The sequence below is a fragment of the Artibeus jamaicensis genome, unplaced genomic scaffold (genome assembly GCF_021234435.1).
Source record: "Artibeus jamaicensis isolate MK-2021 breed Jamaican fruit bat unplaced genomic scaffold, CSHL_Jam_final contig_252, whole genome shotgun sequence".
Classification (NCBI taxonomy): domain Eukaryota; kingdom Metazoa; phylum Chordata; class Mammalia; order Chiroptera; family Phyllostomidae; genus Artibeus; species Artibeus jamaicensis.
This window is the reverse complement of record NW_026521538.1, coordinates 1,786,976-1,800,169: the sequence shown is the minus strand read 5'-3', so window position 1 is coordinate 1,800,169 and position 13,194 is coordinate 1,786,976. Positions and strand designations below refer to the sequence as shown.

The 13,194-nt window shown below is 39.1% G+C and overlaps 1 protein-coding gene and 1 non-coding gene across 4 annotated transcripts in view; one reads left to right on the top strand and one right to left on the bottom strand.

The window, feature by feature from the left end:
- Positions 1-13,194, top strand: part of ARHGAP19 (Rho GTPase activating protein 19) — a 66,693-nt gene that overhangs the window by 29,687 nt on the left and 23,812 nt on the right. For all 3 annotated transcript variants that reach the window (XR_005081632.2, XM_037138929.2, XM_037138930.2), the window contains exons 4-7: positions 97-306; positions 3,302-3,528; positions 5,524-5,610; positions 11,662-11,727. Coding sequence is in view for 2 of the 3 variants with exons in the window: in XM_037138929.2 (XP_036994824.2) it covers positions 97-306; positions 3,302-3,528; positions 5,524-5,610; positions 11,662-11,727 (590 nt within the window). In the remaining variant the exon portion in view is untranslated. The remainder of the gene's footprint in view (positions 1-96; positions 307-3,301; positions 3,529-5,523; positions 5,611-11,661; positions 11,728-13,194) is intronic.
- Positions 1,678-1,784, bottom strand: LOC119044559 (U6 spliceosomal RNA). Its single transcript, XR_005081635.2, has one exon. It is a non-coding gene; the product is annotated as a U6 spliceosomal RNA (small nuclear RNA).

Sequence of the window (13,194 nt, the reverse complement as noted above, 5' to 3'; positions counted from 1 at the left end):
CAAGTGTAAAGTAGCCTTTTAGATGACTTATTTTAATCATACTTTCTCTTTTTGCTTCCTTTTTGCATGTCCCCTGTTTTCTCTCATGCTAAACAGACTTGCGGGTAGAGGGTTTGTTTCGAGTGCCAGGGAATAGTGTCCGACAGCAGATTTTAAGGGATGCTCTCAATAATGGAACTGATATTGACTTGGAATCAGGGGAGTTTCACTCAAATGACATTGCCACCTTGCTGAAGATGTTTCTAGGAGAGTTACCTGAGCCCTTGCTGACACATAAACATTTCCATGCACATCTCAAAATTGCTGGTGAGTATGGGAGGTGAGATCAAGATGTCAATACATTTCTTTCAATTTAGTAAATTTCTTTGGAATTTTCTGTTTGTAACCCATAACAATACCAAAAAACCCCAAACAAACCCAAGAACCACAACTAGTCACCCACAGCTAGACCCCCCCCCAAAAAAAGGAAAAGAAAAAACAGAACAAAATAAGAAAAAAAAGTACTTCTGCTAATATTGGTTAAAACTTCATGGTGTTTTTGCACTTCCCTGGGTACTCAGAAGTATTGGCCAGCTAAGTTTGATTTAATGAAATGCTTTTCTTGCTCAATTAGCTTTTTTAAAAAAAGATTTTATTTATTTATTTTTAGAGAGAGGGGAAGGGAGGGAGAAAGAGAGGGAGAGAAATATTGATGTGTGAGAGATACATCAGTCTGTTGCCTCTCGCCTGCTGCCAACTGGAGACTTGGGCTGTAACCCAAGCATGTGCCCTGACTACAATTGAACCAGTGACCCTTTGGTTTGTAGGTCAGCACTCAGTCCACTGAGCCGTACCAGCCAGGGAAAAATTAGTTTCTTTGGAGATAAAATCTGAGTTTTATTTATTTTTTATTTCTCAGGGATCCTAGTATAGTGCTTTGAATATTTAGCTGCCTAATAAATGTATGCTTTCATTGGATCAATTCACATTACCAAGATGGTTATAGGTTTGGTATGTTTCCCTTAGTTTGGGGCTTTAGGTATGTATTGTCATGCCTCAATTGAGATCATCTCTACTCTTGGGAGTTTTTTCTTTTCCCCAGGATTTTTTAAAAATTGAATTTATTTGGGTGACATTGGTTGATGCAATTACATAGGTTTCAGATGTACAATTCTATTATACATCATCTGCATATTATATTGTGTGTTCACTATCCCAAGGAAGTTTGTTTTTACTTTATTATTTTATTTATTATTGTATTTTTTCCATTACCGTATATGCTCCTTGAAGTTTGTTTTTTCAGAAATGTTATTTGCTTCCTAAATAGTCAATACACGCACATGGTTCAAGTTCAAAGTGTTCAAAAGAGTATACAGTGAACAGACTCTCTCCCACCCTTATTCCCCAGCACCTAGTTTTTCTTCCCAGAGGCAAACCATGCTATGATTGCTAATGTAGCCTTTCAGAGATAGTTTATAGACTTAGAAGTACTTATATTCCTTTTCCCTCTTTTTATGTGATGGTACGTTATTATATTTATTTATTTGTTTTACTTAATGTGCCTTGGAGAATGTTGTTCGTTTCCAGCTCCTAGTTTCCTCATCCTCCTGTGTGCCTGTGTGGTGGAGGGTTCATTCTTCAGCTGCACAGCTGTTACGCTGCTGCGGCTTCCCCGCCCATGATTCCCTCTTCTGATCGTTTTTCATGGAATGCGTCACAGATCTGTGTGTCATCCTTGCACAGGGGCCGTGTTAATTTTCTCTGTATTGTTCTAATTTTAGTATATGTGCTGCCGAAGCAAGCACTTCTTGCTTCTAATTTTTTTAAAAGATTTTATTTATTTATCTTTAGAGGGGAGGGGAAGGAGAGAGGGAGAGAAATATCAATGTATGGTTGCCTCTCGTGTGTCCCCTGCTGGGAACTGGCCTGCAACCCAGGCATGTGCCCCAACTGGGAATCGAACCACAATCCTTTGGTTTGCAGGCCTGCGCTCAATCCACTGAGCTATGCCAGCCAGGGCTCTTGCTTCTAATTTTTAGAAAAGTAAATATAAGATTTTTTCTTTTCAATAATTTTTACTACTGAAAAGAAAACCAAATTTAAATTTCTAAAACCTAATAAGGTTAGATTTTTTTAGTGCTATCAGTAATAATCCAGATGATATACTTGAAAAAATATTAGCAGAACATTATATAACTTTGCAATTATTTTGGAGAGAAATAAAATTGTTGAATCTTTGAAAAAGATATGGAAAATATTGATAAATTCTTTTTACAAAGGTAACATGAAGAAGGCTTTTTCTGTTTGCTTTCCCATTGGGTTAGTTTAGGGCAGTGTTTGAAACCCTCCCCTTCATTACCCCACCACTCACTGTTCTTTGAGGTCATATTGAGGTGTGGCACAGTTGTAGTGCTTGCTATGCCTTGCTGATCACTGGAAGTGATTTTTATTTTCTATTTCATATTAACGGGGAACAGTTTCTCGAAGTAGGATCTGTCTTTCCTAAACCTGGACTTACTATTGCAGTTTGACAGCTTAAACAACACGCTGCGATCATTTCAGGTTGATAGGAGTTACACCCAAATAGTTATCTGTGTCCTTTGAAAGTTCGATGAACCAGGGGACTGTTTTCATTGACAACCTGTATAGTCTGTTGGGGAGAAACAGTGACTCGGGCTCCCTGAGGAGCAGCCTGAATTCGGATTGTCCTGCTATCAGGGCATAAGTCACTCTCACATTTATTTTTGACGACAAGCATCTGGGTGAGGAAAAGTGGAGGGGGTGGAATTTTGAAAGGTAGGTGTGGGCACATTGTTACTTCTCTTGGGTGTACACCTAGGAGTGAAATTGCTGGGTCATATGGTAGCTCCGTGTTTAACTTTTTGAGGAACTTTTTCCCAAAGTAGTTGTCCCAAGTTATATTCTCCCCAGCAATGTGTAGGAGGATTTAATTTTCTCCGCATTCTTGTCAAAACTTGTTCAGTCTTTTTGATTATAGCCATACTTGTGGGTATGAAGTAGTATCTCATTTTGGTTTTGATTTACATTTCCCTGATAGCTAATGATACTGAATACACTTAGTGGCGGTTTGTATCTTCTTTGGAGTCTTTTGTCCATTTTTTGACTGGGTTTTTCTTTTTATAATTAAATCATATTGACGTTATTTTGTTGTTATATTATGCTATAATCTCTGTTTATGCCAGATTTCTTTCTTTTTTCTCTTTTTGATTGGAGTTGAGGGGAGGGGAATAGTAGGGACAATGTTCTCCTTTTCTTGCTCGTATTTCATCCCTCCTTTGCAATCATTTCTTTTGTCCTCAAGATTTGATGCAGTTTGATGACAAAGGAAACAAGACCAATGTACCGGATAAGGCGCGGCAAATTGAGGCTCTTCAGTTGCTCTTCCTCATTCTCCCTCCACCAAATCGTAACCTGCTGAAGTTATTGCTTGATCTCCTGTACCAGACAGCAAAGAAACAAGACAAGAATAAGATGTCTGCATATAACCTAGCCCTTATGTTTGCACCCCATGTCCTGTGGCCAAAAAATGTGAGTGTTCAGGGGAAGAGCAAAGATTGCGAGACTTTTGGGCTGGGCCTTATCCTGTGACTGTTCCTTGGTGAGGCCATCAAGGGTCCAAGGTCTAGTCTTTCATTCAACAAGTTTAGGGACTGACTTTATTAGTTCCTTTAAGAGTCGTCAAACTTGAAGGAGCCACTTCTTGTTAATCTCACTTATAAATCAATCTTTGACAAACCTGAATGGCAATTTGCTAGTGGAAACTCTGGAAAATTGTCACTATTAAGTAAACAAGAATACTCACTTTGACTGGTTAATATAAATTCCTTCCTAACATGAAACCCATCTTGGGAAATCAAATTGATTCCTGAAGATTGCACGGTATAAATTTAGAATAGAGCTCTTTGATCCTTGCTGGGTAGCTTATTTGCTTAGAGTGTTGTCCCAGTACACCAAAGTTGAGGGTTCAATCCTTGGTCAGGGCACATGCAGAAATCAACCAACAAATGCATAAATAAGTGGAACAACAAACAAGTCAGCGTTTCTCTCTTTACCCCCTTTCCTTTCTCTGCCTAAAAAAAAATAAATAGCCCTGGCTGGTGTAGCTCAGTGGATTGAGCGCGGGCCTGCGAACCAGACAATTGCAGTTCGATTCCCAGTCAGGGCACATACCGGGGTTGCAGGCCAGTTTCCAGCAGGCCAGTTCCCAGCAGGGGACGCATGAAAGGCAGCCACACATTGATGTTTCTCCTCCTCTCTCCTTCCCTTCCCCTCTAAAGATAAATAAATAAAAATACTTAAAAATAAACAAATAAATAAATAAGTAAAAAAAAATAGAGCTGTTTAATCTTACAGGATAATGTCACTAAGCTTTTAGATGACATGTAGAACAATCCTGCTTTGTCCTAACTATCCTGAATGTGCTTCTTATTACTGAGAACATGGTCTTCTCAAAGACTTACATGAAAAATAGATTATCTAAAATCTTTTGACCTGATTCTTGGTCTGGAGGTACATAGGTTCATATCCCTGACCATTCATAGCACAGGTTTTACTGTATGATGAACTGGGAGCCAGGTTACTTGAGTCGGAAGCTGCAAACCAGCTGTGGCCTGTATTCTTTACTCTTTCTATGCTTTAGCCTCCTCCTCTGTACATTGGGCATAATAATACCTTTCCCACTTACCTGACAAGGTGGTTGGCAAGATAATAAAAATAGATGGATATAGTTGACTTATATTTGGGGGATATAAGAAATGAGAAAAGGAAGGTAAAGAAGGGGTTATATGGTACATTTTTACTTAACAAGTAACTAGTGAAAAAAATAATACAAAGTGCCCGGGCCAGAAAGCTCTCCCCAGAGAAAGGTTGTGGGGGGCGGGGGTGAGGGTGGGAGGATGGTTGGATGACGAGAAGGAAGGACACACCAATGCCTGTCCACATTAAGGATTTTAGAACCAGCTAAATGAAACTGTGGGAAAGGAGTGAGTGAGTAATCCGTGCCTGTAAAGAAAAGTATATAAGAGATCTTACTAAAAGCAAAAATTAAGTACTAACAATACGTGTTGAGGGTGAGGGCTTTAGGATAGTAGAGATGCTTAAGTGCTTACAACAGAGGCAGGAGAAACAGGAGAAGGCAATCAAATGTGACCGTGTGCTCTCGAGAGACAGATGACACCTCCGGTGTCAGTCGGTAGTGACAGTTCTCTTGTCTTTGGAGAAACTCCAGCTTCTCTGAAGAGGGAATTGGTGTCCTTGGTGGCTGGTATAGATTCTGTTCTTCCTGACTTTTTCCCAGACTAGATCTTTAGCAACTCTGCTTGCATGTCTGATTCTCAAGCAGGATCAGGAAATGAAGATTTGTTCTTAAGGATTTCCTGGTCACTGCAGAGATATATGGTTCCTCTAGATTTTGTCATTCTTGTGGAAATATTGAGACTTTAAAAGAATAAGCTTATTGGTAAGTAAATGGAGTATCTGCCAATTCTTAATCCCCCCTTTTTGTTTTTGTTTTTCTCTGCATAGGTCACTGCAAATGACCTTCAAGAGAATATCACAAAGTTAAACAATGGGATGGCTTTTATGATTAAACACTCCCAGAAACTTTTTAAGGTAGGTAAGGAGTGGGATTGGGTGGTAACAGACGAGGAGGGTGGAGCAGGGTGTGATTCTAGGGAGGGCTGTAAAAATGAGCAGATAACAAAGGGGGTCAGAAGAGCAGATTAGACAGCAAAACCTGGAGGGAGCAACCCAGGTAGGGGGATAGCAGGTACCTGAAGGCTGCTAGGGCTCTGCCCCTGGTAATTGGCTTCGCAGTCTGGCCATCCTTCCTATTTCATCAGGAACCACGTATGTTAGCCACTGAGTCGTTTTATCCTGCCTGCTTCCTGCCAGTAGAATTTGGAGGGTCCGACAGCCTTCTTTCATTTTGAACTTTGTCCCTTTTAGTCCAAAGTAGCTGGGCTGCCAACATAATTTTCTCAAGAACTGTGTGGGTCTTCTGTGGATTTCAGCGGGATTTACTTCATTAGACAAAAGCCACATGTACAAATCTTTTGAAGAAAAACCCTTCTGTACTTGATCTCTTGCTGAGAAGGCTGAGGGACAATACCTTTAAGCTTCCTAGGGACCCTCTGGTTTGATTGAGAGGATCTTCGAAGCACACCTTGACTCTCTTGAAAGGGCCCTTTGTGTGACTGAATATTCTGACCTTTTGATGTTTGTAAGATTTTATAAGTAAAGGTTGCACAGTCACATTCTCGGTCTTTCCTTTAGAGCTCACTTTTCTGATAGCGAATTTCTTAATTTTAGCATCTTTTGCTATCTGGAAAGGCTGAAAATTTTTAAGATTATCCAGTCTGGTTTCTTTTGTTTCCTCTTTAATTTTTTTTTTTTTTTTTGTGGTAAAATACCCATGACAAAATTTATCCTCTTAACTGTGTTCAGTGGCATTAATTTGTCAATGTAAGTAGCATCCAAAACTGTAGAGAATTTTTATAAGAGTTTGTTTCAACCAAACTGATGACATATGCTGAGGAGCAAGATCTGAAAATGCTCCGGAGAATAACTGTTTTGTAGCTTCTTTTGTGCATTTGAAATTGAGGGGGGAATGTAAGGAAGATCATGTGGAGGTAGGAGAAAGCAAGGCAGGGATTGGATCATGGGATAGTTAACCAGATTATGCTTTCTTGAGGGTTAATCCTCTCTTCAAGGGGCATTACTCTGGTATTTCAAAGGTGTATTAACCTAGAGACACAAGAACAACAGACAGGGCTTGCTTATAAACCTCTTACTGAAGAGGATAGAGGACTTGGTTGTGACCACCCACCATGACCTCCCCAGGTAGAAATTTATGATCAGATCACCCTGTGAGGTCACTGTCCTAGAACCCCCCCTTTCACAGATTAGATCCCCATTGCTGTGCAGTGATCACCACCATCCATCTCCAGAGCTCTTCATTTTGCAAAACTGAAACTGTATACTTGTACTTCATTATCAAGAATTTTTATTAAGTGACTTAAAATGACACAGATTTCTTTTTTTAAAAAGATTTTATTTATTTATTTTTAGAGAGAGTGGAAAGGAGGGAGAAAGAGAGGGAAAGAAACATTGATTGGCTGCCTCTCTCAGGCCCCCAACTGGGGACCTGATCCACAACCCAAGCATGTACCCTGACCAAGAACCTTACCAGTGACCTTTCATTCTCAGGCTGGCACTCAGTCCACTGAGCCACACCAGCCAGAGCAAATTTATTATCTTAATGGGTCTGTAGAAGTCTGAGATGAGCCTCACTGGGCTGAAATCAAGGTGTTGGCAAGGCTGTATTTCATCCTGGATGTTCCAGGAGAGACTCTGTTTACTTCCTTTTTTCTACCTTCTAGAGGTTGCCCACATTCTGTGGCTCACTGTCCCCTTCCTCCGTCTTCAAGGTCACCAATGTTTCACCTCTGACCATTCTTTTCTAGTCACATTTCCTCTGACTACTGCTGGGAAATGGTCCCTGCTTTTAAGGACCCATGTGATTACATATTGGACCCACCCTGATAACCTAGGATAATCTTCCCACTGCACGGTCCTTAACACTAGCAAAGCCCACCCCCCACTTTTTTAACCATGTAAGATAACAAATCACTGTGGAGGATTTTGAGAGTACAGGCCATACAAACTTTAAAGAAAAACTAGAGCAGTCTCTTAGATGTTCTTTAGCTTGGTACAAATTCTTATGATCAGAGTCTTTCAGTCTGTGTTTTTACTGTTTTTTTTTCTTGTGTCCTACAGATCCCTCTTTCAGCTTCTCATCCGTGCAGTTTTGATTCTTGTTCGCTACTCGATCTTTGTTTCCAGGCTATTATGAGCACTGTTTGAGCCTTTGTTGATCACTCCAGAGAAAGAAAGCTTTTTTAAAAAAGATTTTTATTTTTTAGAGAGAGGGGAAGGGAGGGAGAAAGAGAGGGAGGGAAACATCAATCAGTTGCCTCTCGCCCGCCCCCAGCCCGGGATCTGTCCTGCAATTCAGGCATGTGCCCTGACTGGGAATTGAACTGGCAACCTGTCGGTTCGCAGGCTGGTGCTCAATCCACTGAGCCACAGCCGCCAGGGCTGTTTTTGTTTGTTTTTAAAGTTTATAGAATAGGTGGTGTGGGTTCTGTCATATTCTTGTTTGGAGGAAATTCTTTTTAGTCTAAGTTTTGTTTTATAGTATTCAAGCTAAAAATTAAATTGTAGATAAAATCTCTGTCAGAAGACTTTTTTTAAAACAACTCTATTATGAAATTTTTCAAATGTAGAGAGAAGTACCAAGAATAAAACAGTGAACATTCATGTAACTCTCCCTCAGATTCAGCAGATGTTCAGCTTTATCTCTATATTTTCATACATTTTTTGTGGTTGTGATAGTAAATGGCAGACCTCATTGTCCTGCACCCTAAATGCTTAAGCTCATATCCCCTGAGAGTGAGGATATCCTTCTGTCAGTCACAGTCCCATTATCATATCCCAGATAATCAACAAGAATTTCTTCACTCATCTTAAGATTATATTTTGCTGCTGCTTTTTAAAACATAAGCTAATTGAGGTTAATGAATTCCTTTTGATTATTATGTCATTCTTGAAATCTGGAACAATCATGCGTTTTCTTTACATCACGGATATATTGAAGTATTCAGGCCAACTGTGTTATAGAATATCCCACATTCTAAATTAGTCTTACTGTTTTCTTGAGGCCATTTAACTTGTTCCTCTATCCCCTTCTATAATCAATAGTTCCTATAAACTGAAGTTAGATTCAAGTTAAGCAATTTTGGCAAAGATGTTTGTGTATATCATATTGCATCCTATTACATCAGATTACAAGGCACAGAATATCAGATTGCCTCACTCTTATGATGCTTATTTGCTAACTGCCACATATCACAATATAAATATACATATTTTTCCCCCTTTGGTACAGTAAGTAACCTGCAGAGAGACTGTATGATATAATAATTTTAGAATCCATTGATAATCCTGCTGGAATCTATGATTAGACTGGGTATTATAAAATAGTGGTTTTTCTCATTCTATTATTTGATCTTTATTAGCTGACTTTCTTCCTTTTACAATAGTTTTCCTTTTTTCTGTCTAATTCTTTTTTTTATGAATATCACTATAGACTCATATTTTTAGTTGTTCAAAGTGTTAGTCAAATTAGTACTAATTTTGATAATCAGATTGTCGCAGATTTGGCTAGTGATTGTCCTTGACAGCTAGTTCCTGTTGTGTCTTTTTGACAGGACTCTATTACTCTTCGAGTGTCTCCTTTCCGGCATAAAATGTCCCCAGCTGCCTTGGGTGGGGGGCTCAGTTGGTTAGAGCATTGTCCTGATAAGCCAAGGTTGTGGGTTCAATCTCTTATCAGGGTTCCAACAGGAAGCAACCGATGACTGCATAAATAAGTGGGACAACAAATTGATGTCTCTCTCTTCCTCTCTCTAAAAATCAACCAATCAAAAAAAAAGTGGAAAAAAAAGTGTCTCCTGCTCATTCTGTTCTTGCTTTACCCTGGGACTAGAATCAGTAATTTTCTCCAAGGAGCCTCAGTTTCTTTAACACTAGGTTTACTCATTGTTTCTGTGGTGTCATTGGCTCTTTGAGGGCAAGGAAGTAGACTAAAATTTTTAACAAAAATCAGTAGTTCATATTAATATTTCCAGTTAAGATTTAGCATTACAGAGCTTTCCCTTGACTTCTACCTTATATTTGTATTTCTTTCCTTTATTGTAAATTCCAGATTTTTATAGCATTTATGTATATTATTTGCTTTATCCTATAATGTACATAAATTGGTTTCAAAATAATATAACTGTTACTACTAACAGCAAACCTACATAAACCCACTGATGGAAGTTTAAGATTTCCTTGCAGTTTCTTTTCCCTTGGATCTATCTCACTGAGGATGTGTCATCAGAATACAGTTTGCAAAAGTTAGGGGAGATAATTCCTTTCTCTGTGCTTGTATTATCAATTTGATATACAGGTATGTTTATCTTTCCTCTTTGGGCTCAGTTTTAGGGTTTGCCTTTTTTCCTTTGGATTTAATTTTATTTTTTGAATCTGTAGTATATTTTCATGGTTGAAAAGTCAAAACTGCATGAGAAGGTTTACTCAGACAAATCTCAGTTCTTTTCTTTATTATTTACATTGTTTTCTAGTTTATCCTTAGTGTTTCTTTTTGTAAAACCCAATAAATGTGTATATTTGTATATTCTTATTTCCTCTTCATTTTCCCCCCAATACTTTATATACTGTCACGACAGTAGTTCCTGGAATCACTCCATGTCAGTTCACATAGTGTTTTTTCCCTTCTTCCTGCCCTCGCTCCTTCCCTTCCTTCTTTCATTTTTAATGACAGCATAGGATGGCATTGAACGGATGTATAAAAGTTCATTCAGTCAGTCCCCTGTTATCAGATATTTGAGGTGTATTTAATCTTTTGATTAATCTTATCCAAAAGTATTTGTTTCTGAAGTTATATTTTCAGGATAGATTTGTAGAATTGAGATTTCTGGGTAGATGGTAAATGCAAATGTAATTTTCTTAGACGTTGCTAAATTCTCTTCCATAGTGGTTGTATATTATTTCATACTTACTAGGACTATATCAGGATTCTTATTACAGGATTCTGAGCAGTAGAGCAGTAAGCTGAGTTCTTCTGTGTCTGTTGTTACCCCACAGGAGTTCTAAATGGCATTTTCTATACAGCGATTCTAAAATATGACCATTTGTAGTTTGTAAGAATTTTAGGGGTGGCTTTGGTCAAGTGTAAGCATGACTACAAATATGTATATTTTTGTTTCTGGCTCATTTGAGTATTTTATGCCATATTTGATTCTGAAAACAGGAACAACTACAGTGGTGTCTTCCCACAATTTTCCCATCAGATTTGTTGATATTATCTTTTTGGTGGAATCTATAGAATAGGACATTTTGAAGAATGTTTTTCAAAGTAATCTGGCAGTCAAATTATTTCAAGAACTGTAGGGGACCAGTTCGTCTTGGCCTGGCAAATGTGACTCAGCTCTGTATGGAAAACCTACAGATGCGAAGTGGTGGACAGGAGCCAGACCTTCAAACCGAGTTTTCCCATGGGAATCAGGCCTAGAAAATACTTACAGACTGTTATGGCTTGCTCTTGCTAAAACCCCCTCACCCTGGTCTAAAGCGACAGATGTATATTGTTTATCCTCAAGGTAACTCCCAAAACCCGTGTGAGCTCTCCCAAGGACAGAGCTAAGGAGCTCATTGCCATCCCCCTCTGCATGCTATTTCTGTTTCCTTGATTGTACCTAAAATGTAGATAATAATGCTCTGTGTGATAGATAATAAGTCTTTCTTTGATGTAAGACCCCAGTAAAACAATAAAAGCCTGTCTAGGCAAGGGTCAGGGCACTCCCCTCTTCAGGGAGTGGCCGAGGCACCACAGGCACTCTCCCCTTGAGAGAGTAGTCGTGCCTGTTCCCTTTTTCCACACAGGGTTGTTTTGCCTGTGCATTGATTCTCGTCGTATACCACAACAGGCGGACTCTGCTGGTTGGGGTCTGCAACAAAGAACCACTGTCCTCAAGTCATAAAAAATTTTAGATACTATAATTATTTGGTCTTGGTTTTCTTTTATAACCTGCCCAGGCTCCTGTTTACATTCGGGAATGTGCCAGACTGCACTATTTGGGCTCCAGAACTCAAGCATCAAAGGTAAGAATAGGAAATTGCTTTTAGACCAAATAAGGAGAACATAAAATTAATGGCATTTTAGTGTACTCTCACTCCTGGGAGCATACCTGAGCCTTTCCCTTCCCCCTCTTCCTCTTCCTCAGTGGTGTGTCTCCTCAACTCTCAGAGACCCCATCAGACTTGCAAAAGAGGAGCAGTGGGCAATGGCAGCTTGTCCCTGGCTAACCCCCAGACCTGTCTCCAAGGCCCCCTTTCTCTGATTTTCCAGTGAGCCAAAGAAGACCCACCTCAGCTCATTTCTTTTCTTTTTTTTCTTTTAAGATTTTTATTTTTTATTTTTTAAATTATATTTTATTGAGTATGCTATTATAGTTGTCCCAATTTTTCCCTCTTTCCACCCTTCACCCAGCACTCCCTACTCCTTCAGGCAGTCCCCCCACCATTGTTCATTTCCATGGGTCATGTGCACGTGTTCTTTGGCTACTCCATTTCCTATACTGTACTTTACATCCCCTGGCCCCTGGCTATTCCGTAACTACCAATTTGTACTTCTTAGTTTCTTTACCTCTTCATCCATTACCCTACACTCCCCTCCTATGTGACAGCCATCAAATGCTTTCTGTGTCTGTGATTCTGGGCCCAAATGAAAGAACAGATCAAAACTCCAGAAAAAAGAGCTAAACAAAATGGAGATAAACAACCTATCAGATGCAGAGTTCAAAACACTGGTTACAAGGATGCTCAAGGAACTCAGTGAGGACCTCATCAGCATAAAAAAGGATCCAGTCAGAAAAGAAGGATACATTAATTGAAATAAAGAAAAATTTATAGGGAATCAACATCAAAGTGGATGAAGCTGAGAATCAAATCAATGATCTGGAACATAAGGAAGCCAAACACAATCAATCAGAATAACAAGAAGAAAAAAGAATCCAAAAAAATGAGGAAAGTATAAGTAGTCTCTGGGACAACTTCAAATATTTCACCGTTTGCCTCATAGGGGTGCTGGAAAGAGAAGAGAAAGAACAAGAAACTGGAAATCTGTTTGAAAAAATAATGAAAGAAAACTTGCCTAATTTGGTGAAGGAAATAGATATGTAAGTCTAGGAACCACAGAGTCCCAAATAAGATGGACCCAAAGAGGCCCACACCAAGCAAGACACATCATAATTAAAATGCCAGGGTTAAAGATAAAGAGGGAATCTTAAAAGCAGCAATAGAAAAACAGTTAGTTACCTACAGGAAGTTCCCATAAGGTTGTCAGCTGATTTCTCAAAAGGAACTTCGCAGGCTAGACAGGATTGGTAACAAATATTCAAAGCCATGAAAGGCAGGGACCTATAGCTAAGATTGCTCTGCCCAGCAAAGCTATAATTTAGAACCAAAGGGCAGATAAAGAGCTTCCCAGACAGGAAAAAAAACTAAAGGAATTCATCATCACCAAACCATTATTACATGAAACGTTAAAGGGACTTATTTAAGAAAAAG